The sequence below is a fragment of the Lissotriton vulgaris genome, chromosome 3_2 (assembly GCF_964263255.1).
Source record: "Lissotriton vulgaris chromosome 3_2, aLisVul1.2, whole genome shotgun sequence".
Taxonomy (NCBI): Eukaryota; Metazoa; Chordata; class Amphibia; order Caudata; family Salamandridae; genus Lissotriton; species Lissotriton vulgaris.
In genome coordinates this window covers 113,716,468-113,733,317 of record NC_141690.1, presented here as the reverse complement: position 1 = coordinate 113,733,317, position 16,850 = coordinate 113,716,468, and the positions used below count along the sequence as shown (strand labels likewise).

The 16,850-nt window shown below is 43.9% G+C and overlaps 1 protein-coding gene across 1 annotated transcript in view; it reads left to right on the top strand.

Annotated features, from left to right (window-relative positions):
• CC2D2A (coiled-coil and C2 domain containing 2A) overlaps nucleotides 1–16,850 on the top strand; it is a 432,763-nt gene that overhangs the window by 95,049 nt on the left and 320,864 nt on the right. The window contains exon 5 of the mRNA XM_086964074.1: nucleotides 9,491–9,592. Coding sequence (XP_086820200.1) covers nucleotides 9,491–9,592 — 102 coding nt within the window. The remainder of the gene's footprint in view (nucleotides 1–9,490; nucleotides 9,593–16,850) is intronic.

The following is a 16,850-nucleotide window of genomic DNA, read 5'->3' as shown; positions in this document are numbered from 1 at the left end:
TTGTTGTAGGGCTCAAGTAGTTTCACTGATAGTTGAGGTGTCAGGGCCCTGATAGAGTTCAGTCGGATGCCTTTCCTCTGGGCAACGACTCAATAGCTTTCTTCATTTCTTTTTGCTGGACCTCTAACTCTAAATCCTGAGTCTTAGACTCTGTGACTGGGTAGATTCATGCCATTCCTACCAGATAATCTGCCACAGAAACCTAAGCCTGTGACGTTGTATACGACCTCTTGGTGGTGCTCCGCATAGGTTTTAGGATGCTATCTTTATCATTTCCACAATGCAAAGACACAGTCACACATGAACTTGACTATCAATAATGTGAGACAGGCCAAAAACAATAACTAACACCCTAATACTAACAAACTTATGGAAACTACAGAATGAACAAAAAATGGCCAGAGAGGTTGGGAGAAGAACATGGCGGCAGCTAGCTAGCTAGCCACAGTGCTCCAGTACGACCTCCCGTACGGATTATCTCCGCCGAGCTAACTTGTTCGTTCAATGATGGAAATGTAATAAGAAGAAAGAAAGCGTTTCTTGGAGCATATATCTTACTATTATTTTGCCGCCTGTCACTTTTTCTTCCTGCATCGGACGCGGGATGCGATACACCAACCCGCTGCACGGCGGTAACGGAGTCCTCTCTCTACCCCCATGGTTCCTGGGCCCGGGTGAGAGCAGCGGAGGACGCCGATCAGAGTTCTTGGACAGAGGCTGCAGCGCTGAAATCATCGTTACAGGGACTGAGACTGGCAAGTGGTTTTTAGGGGGCAGTGTGGGGGACAGTGGGGTTCAGGCTACCTGCCGGGGGGGATAGCGAAAATTTCCCCGTAATAAGCTTGCAGAAACGTCATGAGCCTGACGTTTGTGGCCCCGCCTCATTTTTTGCGAAACACCCCCCGGAGTCTCCCAGATCCAGCCCGAGGATCTGTTTAGCCGCGCTGGAGTTAAGAAGAGGGAAAAAGTTAATCCATTTAGTCTCTTTTCGGGCGCCAGCGAATGTAGGACATGCTGTGCATATAACTGTTACCCCAGGCTCCATAGAAGCTTCTAAAGACCAGCAGTGTAATCCACAACATCCCACCCCCTGTGTCGCGGTGGAGGGGTCCTTGTTACATGAAATTGGCGATGGGACTTTTTCAGTTTCATCTCAAGTAGTGGCCAAACCTGCCTCCTTACCTTACACTGTCTGTGTTGACGACAGCCTGCCAGCTTCCCCTACAACAAATACTCCCGATATTTCTAAGTCTTCTAACACCTCACCCATTACCCCCAGAGGGGGGGGGCCAAAAAAGGTCGGGGCGAGGGGGAGAAAAAAGAAAAACGTCGCAGAGGGAACCACAGAGACTGGAAAAGGGAAAGATGCTAGTATACCACATAAGAAAAAATCCTCTTTTTTGAAAACAGAATTTAAAGTAAAAAATACCACGGCAAAGAGTAAAGTTAAGGCGAAGGTTACAGTTTCTAAGGCAGTGATCCCTACAACCTCAAGAATTACTCCTTCACTAAGCTCCTACTTCAAAGTTGTTCCCCAAATCTTGCATCTCTCCGAAGAGATTGTAGATTCAGGTATGGCATCGATCGCAGAGGCCAGCTCCTCCTCTTATTGCCAACCATCAGTACTAGCAGAAACCTCGCCGCTGGATGTGGAGGATGAGGTTGATAAGTGGAGAAGTGTGGCTCACTGGTTAGAGCAGGCAGACCCTGAAGCAGAGGTCAGACCCGGGACCAGGGTTCGATTCCCGACGCGGCAGGGTCTTGAGCTCAAATGTCCATGGACTCGATAATTCTCGCTTCGGTGCCTGACCTAATCATGGGTTCACACTCTGCAACTCTGGGCATTAAGCTTGCTTAATCTCCACAACGGCCCCCCCGCGGCGGGATGCCTGGCTTTCACCTTGGGGATGCCCTGTAGGGGCTATCTCACAGGGAAAAGCCAGGACGGGTTCCCAAGGCAAGCGCGGAGATACCCCTTCGGGGGTCGATTCTGGCGCTATATAAGAAACATAATAATAATAATAATAAGAGCTGTAGTCAAACTGTCGAAAACCTGCCAGTCACGGTTTTAGGAGAGCAACAGTCTGTACAAACTATGTTGTCTGTGCTGTCCACGCAATCTCTGCTAAATCTTCCATCAGCGACAGAGCAGAATTCACTCTCAATCTTAACTACTGAGTCGACTACGGAGGCTGGTGAGGCAGATTTTTTTGGGCTAGGAGAAGTATCCGGGGGTTTAGATATGGAAACCCCTTCAGCTCCTGCCCTACCTAACTCCAACTTATTATTGCCACCCTCTTCCCCTTCTCCCTCTCCGATGACGGCAGCCTCAGTTTTAGAGATGTTTTCAGCTCTTACCCTGGAGATAAGGAAGGGATTTGCGGAGTCATCCGCTAATCAAGCAGAGTTCAGAAACTACTGTGAAACATTAGACAACAAAATTGATGGTCTGACAATAAGGACTGGAGTCTTAGAGGAAACGGTTGGCGTTCACTCAATCTACTTAGACCAAGCGAAAGTGGATATTCAAAAACTTACAAAGGAAGATCTGGCTCTCAGCGAGAGGATGGAGACTCTTGAAAACAACGCGAGGCGGGGGAACATTCGTATTTTGAATGTTCCTGAAGGATCTGAGGGGTCAGACATTAAACAATATATCGTCTCCTTATTGAAGGAATCACTGAATTTGGACCATACCATAGCAGAATTGTCGGCTGACATTCAAAGGATTCACAGGGATCCCTTTAAATTGAATCCTCAGAGGCCGAAGCCTCGTAAAATTCTGGTAAATTTTCACACTTATACCTTAAAGGAGCGTATATTAAATTTGGCCTTGAAACAAAAATCCTTGGCTGGGAAGGGATTCACCTTTCTGATTAGATCGGACCTTTCTAGGGTGACTCTTGAAAAGCAATGGGAATTTGGGAGGCGCCTAGACGCATTTAGGAAACTGGGTGCAACGGCTCAGCTTATGTTTCCGGCAGCTCTTAGGGTAATGCATAAAAACAAGATGTTTAACATCCAGTCGGTACAAGCAGCTGATGAGCTATTAATGGATCTGGGTAAGGACGCTTCCAAGGAATAATAGATCCCTTTTAAATATCAAAAGAGACCATCTCTTTAAGTCCCTGCTTTTTTGATTTGAGAAAATTAGATGTCGAAATCTGAGTTTCCCCTCCCAATCCAATGCATTAGATCATATGATCATATTCTTAGCTATTCTCTTTCTTCTTCTTTGTAATATTCTTTACTTTTTTTCTGATTCACTTTAAATTAGGCGGCTGATTTTTCCTGCTGGAGGTCAATCGATGGGGCACTATCTACTTGACATTGTTCCGGTTAGATATTGCAAGGGTTCTTCACGGGGGGAGGGGCACGCACCATGGGTGGGTGAGTGCAAAGGGGTGGCAAAAATATAAAGAAAGTCCTCAATAACCTAATCAGCATTCTTGGGAATGGTAATCTGTATATTATTTACAATTCTTGTAAGGAAGATATGATGGGGATCTCAAATACTCTTGTATGGTATAGTATTTTTACTCGCTTTGGAATTTTGGAAGTCAGATGAGTAGTATTGGTCTTTTTTCCTGGAACGTCAATGGCCTGCGCACCAACCCTCGAGCTAATAGAATCTTACAATATTTGAGAGATTTGGATGTGCAGGTCATTGTGTTGCAGGAAACCCACTTAACAAATAGCGAACTGATCACATTGACCAAAAAGAACAGATGGATTGACTTTGTCGTTACCACTACTCAGACATCTCACACTAGAGGGGTTGCGATTATTTTTAAGAAAACAGCTAAAGCCAAGCTGACCTGGCAGGCTGTTGATTCTGCTGGTAGATGAGCCATGGCCTCAATTCTCATGGCTGGGTTCTCAGCCACCATCGTCGGTTATTATGGTCCGAACCAAGACGATCCATCTAGTTTGGAAACTGTCTTTTCGCAGTTACTAAATGTCTCAGGACCTATAATATTGGCCGGCGACTTTAATATTGTGTTGGACCCTGTTCTGGACAAGTTTCCCAATAATAGATCTCTGGTCTTGTCTAAGACTAGATCCTTTTTACTGGATGCTATGAGGCAATATGGTTTTATTGATATCTGGTGACAAAGGTCGGGCCAACAACAAGGGGTTTCTTTTCGAAATCTCAAATATCATCATAAGTCAAGGATAGACTTTATCTTAGTAACTCAAAGACTGGCTGATTCTGTTAACACAATAGACTACCTTCCTTCTCATCTCTCCGACCATTCGGCGATTAAATTGGAATTATGTCTTCGTTCTAAGAAACCATAGAATACATGGTCTTTTGATCGTTCTCTCCTCACCAATGACGAAGATATTTCATATCTCAAGTTGGAAACACAGAACCTTTTCCTATCAAATAATGGCTCAGCTTCACACAGAACTATCTGGGACTCTTATAAGGCTACCTTAAGAGGGCTTATAACTGCTAAAGTTGCCTATCGTAGGAAAAGTTACAATGAAAAAATGTACTCTATTGAAGCAGAAATGGCCCGTGTCCAACACGATATTGATATCAACAGCATAGCCTCGGGGTCTACGTTAGACTCTCTTCTAAATCAACTCCTGATTTTAAGAGGAAACCTGGCATCAACGTTAAACTTGAGAGTTCAACAAAGATGGGAAGCCAGTAAGCTCGTCCATTTTGAATATAGTGAAGGTGCGGGTAGATTACTGGCTTGGAAGACCAAAGTAGATCAGGTCCGGAACAACATAGCATCCATAAAAGTAGGAGATAAAATATTCACCTCAGATGATGAAATTAGGACAGATTTTAGGGAATTCTTCTAAGAGATATATCAGGAAGATAAGGTTATCCCATCTGAGGCCATTAAGAGCTGGTTGAATAACATCACTTTACCCTCTTTTTCTCTGGAGCAATCACAACATTTGGATAAGCCCATCACAGAAGAAGAGGTGATATCAGCCATTAGAAAGGGTAAGAAAGGAAAGGCTTCTGGACCGGATGGGCTGCCATCCGAATTATATAAAATCCTGGAATCAGAAATGGTTCCCTTCCTCACGACTTTGTTCAACCAAATCCTTGTAGAAGGAGTATCCCCTCAGTCATCATGGGACAATGCCTCGATTACCCTTATTTTAAAACCTGGTAAACCTAAAGAGGCTTGTGGCTCCTATAGGCCAATTTCCATTTTGAATGTGGATTATAAAATCTTTACCACAGTTTTATCAACTAGACTGGCCTCTATCGCACCTTCGGTTCTTCATTTGGATCAAAAGGGTTTTTTGAAAGGGAGACAACTTTACGAACTAACTTACGATCTGATTAGAGCCATAGATATCGCAACAACAAATAACCTACCATTGGCCGCCCTTACGCTAGACGCAACCAAGGCTTTCAACGGAGGCCTTGACTAAGTTTGGTGTGGGGGAAAGGTTCCGCAAGGCGATAGGTCTCCTCTATAGTAATCCATCTGCCTGTCTCCTCGGGAATGGTGACCTGTCGAGCCCTTTTTCTATCTTTGGGGTCACCCGGCAGGGGTGCCCGCTCTCTCTCTTGCTTTTTGATTTCTACATTGAGCCCTTGGCGCAACATCTAAGGGAGGAGGCCGCCATTAAACCTTTTTACTATCAAGGTTGGATGAGAAAGGTAGCATTATATGCCGATGACGTGCTTATATTAACATCCGAGGTCTCCACTGCTTTACCGGCAATCTTGAAACTAGCTAACGCATTTGGACAAATCTCGGGCTATGAGATTAATGCCGCGAAGACGGAAATCCTTATATGGAATGATGAGAATGCTGTAACCGAGTTGCAAGTAGGCAATTCACTGCGATATCTAGGATAGATGATAGTCAAGGATATTAATAAACTTGTCCAAGTAAATCTATCTTCAGTTCTTAAAGAGTGCCGTAAGCTTCTCCAATCATGGTCACATTTGCCCCTTTCATTACTTGGCAGAGTTAATCTCATAAAAATGTCCATTCTTCCTAAAATTTCTTTTTTATTTAACACTATTCCTTTATATTTTGATCATACTATCCTAACTAAATTCCAATCCAACATCTCATCCTTTATTTGGAATAACCATCTTCCACGTATTGCTTGGAAAAAATTAAGACGGCAACGCGACAAGGGTGGATTAGCGGCACCAGATCTAAAAATGTATGCATGGGCCTTTCAATGATCCCATTCACGAATGTTGCTGAAGGTTCCTTTAGGTTCTGGGGTAGGCCTTATGTACGCGGCTATGCTGGATGGGGAAAAAAATTAATCGTTCTGGCTTTCTTTTTAAGTTTGGTAACCCTAAGTTCTTTAAAAAAATTAAACTGAAGATTTTACAAGGTCTGGCTAAAACTTGGGCTGAAGTCACGAAATTTATAAAACTAAATTATTTTTGTGAAAAAACACAGTTGTGGGGGCTGCCTGAAAATCCTACCTGGCTTGATGATACTCTAGCTATCCCTCTCAGACAGGCAGGTCTTGAAGACTGGGGAGACCTCTTTTTCGAGATGGATTTACTTTCATGGGAACACTTGCAAGCTAAGGTTGGCCCCAATCTTTCAAGATTTAAATACCTACAGATTCTTAGTTGGACTGTGGCCTATAAAACCTCTACCGCTAATAGGAACAAACTTAAACTTGGAGGGCACAGTCAATTTGTTTCTGATCTAGTAGTCTGCGAGCCAGCAAAAAAAGAAGTATCTAAATGGTATTACCTTATTTTGGAGGAGTCGGATGGAGACTTTATTCTTCCGGAGTCAACATGGGCCTCAGTTTTGATGGATCAAAACTTACAAAATCTTTGGATAATTTCTTTTGAACTTTTGTGGAAGATTGTTAAACCATCCTGGCTTCGCAGAAACCATATCTTTACCCTCCTTAGGGCATATTACTCCCCTCTTAGGTTATCTAAGTTTGTAGGAGGAGAGCTAGTGTCTTGTGATAGATGTGGATTGACTGCTGCATCAGACACACATATGTTTTTTGAATGCCCACTATTAACTACATACTGGGAGGACATCAGAAACTATCTTACAGAATCACTGGGTAGCCCGGTTACCATAGATCTGCCTTTAGTGATATTTGGGGTATCTGAAGGTCTACAAAACCCAGCTAAGTTTCTAGTATTCTATGCTATGCTACTCGCAAGAAGGGAGATATGCAGAAAATGGAAAGACTCTTCACCCCCTACATTTAGGGATTGGCAGAAGACCTCCCGTATGGATTTGGCTAGATCTGGCAATAATAGCAAAAGGGCGTTTTGGTATCTACTTTCTTGGCTTCATTGATTCATCCGGGGTTTTTTTTTTCCCCGGGTCCTATGATTGATCTCCTATGGTACTTAAATATTTTGTACCTATGGAACAGCCGCTAACCGGTTCAAGCCATGCCCCACTTGGCTGCTAAATTACCCCAAGGTTTGCCGCAGACCGGTAAATCACTGACCTCGTGCTTACTTGGAATACAGATGACAGCTGAGGGGAAAATGGCCCCTAGATGACTCGTGTCCCTTCCAGTTTACGAGATAAACTGAAACAGCTGTTTTTGTAAATTCCTTTTGGTACTTTGTCTATATGGTGGTTATGAGGACACAAAAAAAAAATGGGGGACGCTCATTTTGCTTATAAGTCTGGGGGACAGGGTACATAAGGCAATATAAGACAAGAAAGAATCCCCTCTCATACAAGCTGTATTTCCACATCTATAGTCCAGCAATATTCCATATTATCATTTTTTATTTGTTAATAACACTATTTTTTTTTTAAATAGAGTTTTTAAACATTTCTACTTCATAAGCAAATCCTTAATAGCACAAAGTTATCCATACTAACATAATTTCAAACTATAATATATGTAATATTTTACATTCCATTGAGCATACATAATTAATGATCGCACATTTAATTTAGCGAAACAAACCCCTCACCAGGCATACTTACAGACTCATTCGTACATTAAAACAAATGACCAAAAACTCTAAAACGAATCCAAAGAGTTTTCTTTGTGCATGTTTACTCCAATCTCTAATTTCTGCACTTTTAGTTAGCATTTGGTAGGCTTAAAAACTGGTCTGAATGTGCAAACCTCACATGTTCCTTTTGGGAGCTATCTTTATCTTTTCCACTCTGCAAAGACACAGTCATACATGGACTGAACCATCAATAATGTGATACAGCCCATAAAAAAACTAGACCCTTAAAGGTAACATGCCATTGGATGCTAAAGAATTAACAAAAATTCGGTTACCCTAAATTTGCTTATAGAGCTGGTGGACAGTGCACACAAGTCCTTTACAAGTTGTAGGATGAGTTCCTCTCTTCTGTTTTCTAGCTGGTTGGTCAGGCCTCTCAAGGCTTTGCGCAGGTTTGTTACTTCCGATTTCAGATCCTCCACTGTATTTTTCAGTTTCCAGCAAATTTTCACAAACTATCTATAGGTCTGTACTCAGCAAGGTGACTTCTAGTGGGATTGCATCAATTTTGTTCTCTATCATTTGGCTCGGCCTCTCGATCACAGGTAGCATCTGAGCTTCAGTGGCGTTGTACTCAGTGATTGAAAACTTGGAGTCCACCTGATTTCCACAGGTGTATCTCTCCTGGCACTGGCTAGATATTAGCCCATTTGGGGCTGCTGGGTCATTGTGGAAACGTTTTCTGTCACCATTTTTAGTTTGCTTTTTAGTGATGACTGTCTGATGGCCTGCTAGCTAGGTGTATGGCGATCACCTTCTACCTGGCAAGGTATGAGTAACAGTTGTCTGGTAGCTCCCTGGGAGGTGCAGGTGTAGGGTATGGGGGAATTTGTTGATTGGAGGCTAATGATGCAGTCACGTAGGAGTGGGTGATCAGCAGGGACCCACTTTGAAGGCTTCCCAGTCTCTCCCTGTTTATCGCGTTCACCATGGGGAGGCAGATCAAGCCATTGTTGTCCAAGTGGGGTGGGGTGGGGGCAGAGGCAAAATTATGATATCTAGAGGTCACCCACCCTTTAAGTCATCCCATGCCCTCTCAGCTGAGTCATTCAATGGTGATGTGCAGAATGTTGGGTGTCAGGAGGCACCCCAATGCACCCTAGTCCCAAGAGCGACTACACAAAGACCTCTCCCCTGCCCGGGTGGCCCTGACCATACAGTTTCTACTTTCTTGTGGTTGCAATAGATACAGTCCTCCTGGCTCCCAGGATGGTGCAGAGTGGAGTAGCATGCAGCCAACTTGGGTCTCGTAAGTACCAACCCCCAGCTGAAGCAGAGCGGGCATGGAGGTTCCATTATTCAGCGTTCATCTGTTTTCCTGATCTCTTAGTTAAAAAAAAATCTATCACAATTATGCTGCATAATAATATGCAATATATAAAATGTAATCACTCAATTGATTTGGGCAGTTAAAGATACAGAAGATGTACCTTATAAAGTAGTACTGCTCAGTCATACATGTCTCATAAATAAGCATTGTATATTTTATTGACTGGTGTTCATTTTTGTTATGCACTGAAGTCAAAAGCAGAGAGTGCTTTGGAGCAAGAGTCAGGAAGCCTACCACCAAGGAGGATTTCAAGCATCAGAAACAGAGCAGCCACCACTAAGTTTGGCAAAGAGGTAAGATATCATGACGTTTCGTGAATGCAGTATGTGTGATAAGCTGACACACTATGTCAAACACAATGTAATTATAGTTGCTGTATTTTTTTTAAAACTATGTTTAACCCAGATTCACCTTTTCAAAACCTGTTGCCCTTTGATGCTGGTGTAAGAATGTTATTTTGTTGATGGTGTACTAATGTTTTTACCAGATTGTTATACTGCATTTACAATACCTGTAGTGCTACTACAACATGCAATAATTTCTGCCCTTTATTCAAACAAAAATGTATAATTCTAAAGCATACCTACATTCCTTCTGCATGGCTAATTAGGACTATTCTCCAAAAGCAGTCAAATCACTTTTTAAGATTGTGTTAAATCGAGAATCACTGTAAAGTCATTCACAACGCAAACTGTTCTTGACCAGAATAAAACTCGCCATCTAAGACCTAAAACCATGAACCATGAATCTGGGAGACGATCTCGGAAAGTCTCTGTTAGACTACCACCCTATGGGGGATGAAGAACCTGTTAATGTCCAATGACACCGGAGACAGATAGTTTCTCTTTGTTCCATCTTTGCTTCCATAGGTGGCAGAGGAAATATGGGTAATGTCTTGATCTGGCCTTAGATTTTGCATGCTGGTTCCTTGGTATCATTTAACCATACACTGATTTACAATTGTATGCATTATAGACTGGATACATATACAGTGCCTGTGTTTATACATGTGTATTTTGTTCAGTCTGGTTAAATTATAATATGTTTCAATACATGTTTTCCCAATCGAAGAAAAAGCTACAAATGCTAGATTGCTCAGAGCTAGGTACATCTCATTTGCAAATACATTGCTTGTGACCTATATCTTCCTTTTCTGCGAGGCTTTTTGTCTCATCAGTATTCATGAGTCTCGAAGCAATACACCCCAATCAAACAGAGGAATTTATTTCTAAAAGCTGTTACCATAGTGTAGCTGCACACACAGTGCTTCTAGCTAGGATCTTGTAATCTATATAATAATAAGACAAATAGCTCTGTTCCTAAGTAATGTATATCCACCTCTTTTTTCATAACCCATTACAGCATATATTTTGAGACTCTGGTCAAATAAATAGTTTCATTTGTCTTCACTGGTTTACATCATTTCTACCTGAAAGTATGTAGAAATATTTATAATACGAAGTAAAGGTTTCATATTGGGCTGTTTCATAGATATAACCCATTCCATGCTGTGGGGGTGTGGCTTGCGCCTGAGAGAGATGTCTGCCTAGCGTGTCTGCTCCATGCTTCATTACTGTCCATCGAGGGCCCAACATGACCCACAAGACATTTGAAGAGACCTGTTGGGGACTGATTTCCAAGGCTGTTCCCCAGCACCCCGCAGCACTCAAAATCCAGCTTTTGCCGGTCTCCGGCTTCTTTTTCTACTCGCCCTCTGGCTCTTCGACAGATTCAAGATGGCAGCCGCCATCGAACCTGGGGCACCCATGTTCATAATGCTGAGGCCACTTGATTTCTGTTGGGGTCAACAACACCGAAGCGGGCCCCCGTTCTGTTCTGCGGCAACACTTGGGAGTATGCTACCAGCCCGACGATACCACATCATGGAGCTAAGTACTCGCGCTACTATTCCCAGTCATTTACCTAGGCCCCGGGGATCATAAAGCTTTGTCTTGCCAGCTTCCACAGAGCACATCCTTCTGGAGCGCCCCAGTTGTTCTAACCCCATTACTCAATCGTCAAGGCCCAAATATGATGACATTACAAGTGACTATTAGGATAAGCTATTGATCACATAGTAGCCCTGGGGCTAGTGCCAAAATATCTATCTATCTAACTTGAAGTGTGGGTCTCTATCATAGGGAATGTTACCACACTTCCTTATCCTGGTGCACTTACGACATACATAAAACTTTTCAGCCCCCAGTGACCACTTCCTGCTTATCCCGGTAACAAACCTGATGCTCTAGCCCAGTGCATAGACTCTCTCTGCCATACTAACCATCTTCAGCTCGTACTCCACTCAATATTCCTGAGCAAGTGTCAGGCCGGCTAAGCCCTGATCAGACCAATTCGAGCACTGTGCCACCAAAGAGGTTAATATGCCAGGTTCTGTATAGCCACTGTTTGTGCCAACTCGTGCATGATACTCATCATTGAGGCGCTCTCACACACACACACATACACACACACACACACACACACACATAGACTTTCTGGTGGAATTGCTTGGGTCCTTTCTAATTTCCGTGCATTTGCGATGGCGAATCACAGAGGCCAAGAAACTCATGGAACACAAAGAGCCGCACTAAAATGTGCCAAAGCAAATATCCTTCTTTACCAGATCCACCCATTAAATCCAAAGTAGAGATGTCTGCAATAAATAGATGCCATCTAACAGCTCCTAGGGGCTCTACATGACTTTGTGCAAGAAATCAAAACCAATACTAATGCCATGCACCATGACCTACAGGCCCTCCACAGCGACTTCATTGGTCTCACGAATACACTTACAGAATCTGAATCGCAAATCTGTGTTGCGGAGACTCTAACACGTCGGAGCAAAAACACTCAGAACTGATTGATGAGATCACTGGCGAGGGAACTATCGGAGCCTGAAGACCGGAACCGTAGAGGCAACCTATGTATTTTCGGCCTTCCGGAAAAAATGACCTTTCCTTCATAGAATTTTATAGTCACTTGAGACTTATGAGCACCGTCGGAAAACTGCTGAGACCTCAACCCCTAGACCTCCCAGGGCTACTAGGTATGTTTTTGGGTTGGTCCATTAGGCGTCACACCTATATAAATTACTAGAACTTTCTAGAAAGCACTTACTTAAGAACCTAAAAATGATTTGGCTTCCATACATATATCTTCGGCCCATTCCACTCACTTCACGGATACAACATGGAACATAATCTGGCATTCCCCTTTCATGCCGAAAACAACTCCGGCACTAGCCCAGTCTATATAGAAGCGTGGAAGGGTATACTCAGATGTGAGTCCCTTGCTCATTGCACCATCAGGATTCAAGCAAGCCGGGCCGACTGCGGCTGAAATGCCAGAAACCGGTCCCCGGAAGCTTGTTTCCTTCCCAGTGTAAGAATTGGCTTGGTAGTTTGGTTTGCCCTGTTCCCATCATGCACTGGGACAGGAACAGACTAATTTGCATATAGCCAGGTTCTGAGCTGGGATGGTGCAGTGAGCTAAAAAACGGTGTTGGATCTAGCCCTGATCTCTTGACTGGGTGAGAGTATTCTGCTTAATTCAGAAACTCTGTCCATTACCACCCCTTGTTGTTAAATACATATATCTTCGGCCCATTCCACTCACTTCACGGATACTACATGGAACATAATCTGGCATTCCCCTTTCATGCCGAAAACAACTCCGGCACTAGCCCAGTCTATATATAGACAAGAGATATTGGACACCGTCCAAATACATAAATTGGGGCTTATTTCAACAGACAGCTGTTGGCGCTGCTCTGAGAATGTTGGTTCACTTGAGCACATTTTCCTCATTTCGGACTGTGACACTAGGAATTGCATCCCACCTACACGCCATTGACCTACCAGAACATCACCTACTGTTAATAGATCTGATGTTAACGTGGGGTGTTAAAATGATATTATTGCAATGGAAGCCATCAACCAAGGTCCTTTTCAATGAATGGTGGAATACATTAGCTCCACTAGAAGCGCAGATAACCTAATGTACAGGAAGCCAAATAACACACTCAGCGTGAGACGCCTCTGGACTTCCTTTGACATATATCTACAAAAAGCCAAGCCAGCATGAACAGCTTACATCCACATAGTCCTTTAAGTTGACCAGACTACATTTACCCAGACAATGTGTATCTCAGACACACTCCTTCCGGGCCTGCCTGGCTTGCCGTCATTAGCAGATACCCCTTCCCCATTATCCTTTCTCTATCCTTTATTTCCGCTTGCTGCGGTCTCCCCATTTTCAGGTCTCACCTGAGCCAGCGTGCATGTGCTTCTCTGCGAGGCTTATTGTAAGGACTTCCGACTTGCACAGCTTTTCCTCGTGTTTTTTTTTTACTGTCAAGCATTTGATTGGCCAGTGCGTAAGGCTTTCACTAAAGAAAGCACGCAAATGGCTAAACGCTCGGGTATGTCCCGCCTTATCTTTAAATATCCCCTCCCACAGCCTATGTGTCTCAGGAGCAAGAGCAGTCATTCGCGGGGCGGGAGAGGTGTCTCAGTTCTTGTGTTTTTTCATGTTGTTGGGTGCTCAGTTCAAGAATGTTCGTTTCCGAAGGGAAGTTCGACAGGTCAGGCAGCTAACCCGTCCCAGGCTGCAAGTTTAAACACTTTGTGCGGGTGCACTCTGTTGCAGGCTCGTCAGGTTTACACATTCCAGGGGCCGATGTCGCAGGATCGTCGGGTTTACACATATCAGGGGCCACCCGGGCCAGGGACAGTCTCAGTCGGCAGGGGTGTTTAGTGACTTCGGGGGCGGGCATGCTCGACCTGCTCTCCAATTTAATATGCAAATTCCGTCATTAAGAGGCGACTGGCCAAGTGTATATTCAATTCTTGGGCTGTTGCCCTGGTTACACATGCCTGGGCTGGTCATGGTATGCACCCAAGTGGCCAGGTACCCTCTGCCTGCAGCCTGCTCCCCCTTACACACTTGAGTGTCACGTGCTCTTGCGCCAGCCTGGTCATGTTTACATTGTTCTGGCGTGGGTGCAGTCTTGCGACAGTCTTGTCACGCATGCACACTTCAAGGCAGTGGTCGCTTAAGCTGCATTTTTAGGGATATGTAGTTTTAGGGCCATTTGCCCTATACCTCCAGCGTGCTCATTTGTACACATGTCGGGGCGGGGTGCGCCTCTGCCTGTATTCCGGTCATGTGTACAAACCTCAGAGTCGGGTAGCACGCTGTCTGCCACGTGGTTATTGTTGCACAGTTCAGACTTATGCGCCCTCTGCTGGCAGCCTCGTCATCATACACGTTTGAGGCCACGGGGGCACTCTGCCATGTCGTCATTTTAATCAGTGCGTGTGCCCCTTCCTCAGGTGTGTTCTACACATGTATGTGCTACAAACCCTTTCCCGTGGAATTTCCAGGTGGCTGGTGATGAATGGTTTCTGCATGATCCTATTGACTGCAAATTAGGCTGTGGTTAATCTGAATAGTTACAATGTCCAGTTGATCACTGTAGCAAGCTGAAGCTGTTTTGGTTTATAATGGTGAGTTTTGCCTGTATTCGGTGTTTTTAAGCAATAGTGTGCCCTGCTTTTTCTTCTTCGACTTATATAGTCATACCGTGTAAAAAATACAGATTTTGAATCTAGTAGAAACCATTTGTAAATGGTCAACCGGATTTGCAAACGGATCCTACATTTCGGCTCTTTCCGTTCTGTGTTAAAAGTAAAACCGGTTCCACAGGAGCAGAAACGTAACCTTGAATTGTTGGGTTGCTAACACCCTCTCGAGCGCGCTCAAGCATTGCACGTCTCCACTGCTGTGATGGTGAAAGCCGCACCAACGAGTTGTTATCCACGAGGAGCAGGGTTCGAGGTAAACACCAACCCAAACTAGCATTGGCATAGCCAATATGTCTCGCTTTTGGGAACTTATCAGTATTTAGTTATGCAGCACAATATCCTTAGTGCAACAACAGCTGTTGCATGGCTAAATACTTATAAGGTCCCTAAGGCAAGACCTATTGACTATGCCAATGCTGGTTTATTTCCTACTTTGACCCTGTGAATTCTGCTGGAGACATTATATTCATTGTCCCTCTGGGGTGCTCACTTGTTAAATCGTAAAATGTCAGTATTATTGTACCTCACTTTGTTTTTTGTTTTTAACACCAGTTTGTAGTCGCTCTTGTTTATCGGATGTTTTTGCTCAGTAACTTTAAGACTGTATATGATTATCTTGGCTTTGTGCTGCCACCTTATGTCGACATGTACAGTGTGGTCTTTATTATGCTTGAAATTTCAATTGCAAAAACAACAGTTGATGGACAAAATGCCCCAGTATAAAGATCTGGGCCTAAATCCATCGTTTTTTTTCTTACCATGCCATTCCAGTTTGAACCCAGCCATATGCAAATCAGTCTTGACCCTGTGCCCCATGGGAACAATCCAACCCTAACTTCCAAGCCAGAACCTCCCTGGACTGGAAACAAGCCTCCTAGGACCGGTTTCGCGCTTTCAGCCCTCATCAGCCAGGATAGCTTGATTCCAGTGGCATGGAGAGCATAGGACACCTGAGCATACCTGTCCCACTTGGCGTGACAAATGCAAAAACAACAGTTGATGGACAGAATGCAGAGCATTGGTTGAAATAAAAAATAAAAAAATCCATTCCACACTTTTCCTGTTCATTTTACATGTTTCTATAGCTGAACAGAATTAACATGAACAATTAGTGTTTACTCCTGTGACCTTAGTACTTCTGGCGATTGGAGACGTCATGGAGGAGTATGAGTACACTTCCCCTTCTCTTTTTTTACCAGGGTTCTACAGGAATTTAGCACTGTAAGAAATGGGGGTTACCCAAATCTCCAATGGGGTAGCATGGCATCAAGCGGGCAGGCCAAACTTCGAGGACATGTGAAGCACTCACGCAGTACCCATAGACGACACACCAGGCACACTACAAAAGAGTCGCAACTCCATCTTTGGTTGGAAAAGAATAAGTTTAGTGTTATCTCCAACCTGCAAGGTAAAAAGGAAAAATTGTGCGTGTATCAAGAGGGAGAGAGAGGACCAGATAGCTAGTCCAGATCCCCGGTTTATATGTTCAATTAATCAAAAAAGGACTAGCTAGAATGGGGTTGGTATGATATTATATTATAATCATAATAGTGACTCAGTATTGTTTTGTCAGAAGGAGATGGCACCTGTTGGGTGTCTTTTGAAAGCCCTCACCCACCAACCTAGTTGGTGGCATGCTTCATCATCGGGCCCACCCAGTGACACCTAGCGTTTCCCGGGTGTGCTACGACGCCTGACTACAGCGGAGCAGGTATGTCACTGTGTGTGCGGTGAAGGGTGTTAAGTAAGTGAGTTTAAAACGGCTTGGCAGGGGTCCCAGTACCCAAAGGGTAAGAACACTTTATTAAATGGGCCTCCGCCAGCGGTTAAAAATAAGGCAGTGGGACGTTAGAGGCGGGTTACGACCTCCTACGTCCTTTGATGTGTCAACATGTTTCAGCCAGTGCCTTATCTGTAATCTGGCTTTCTTCAGGACTGATAAAGAGTGTGTGTAGTTAAAATTAGG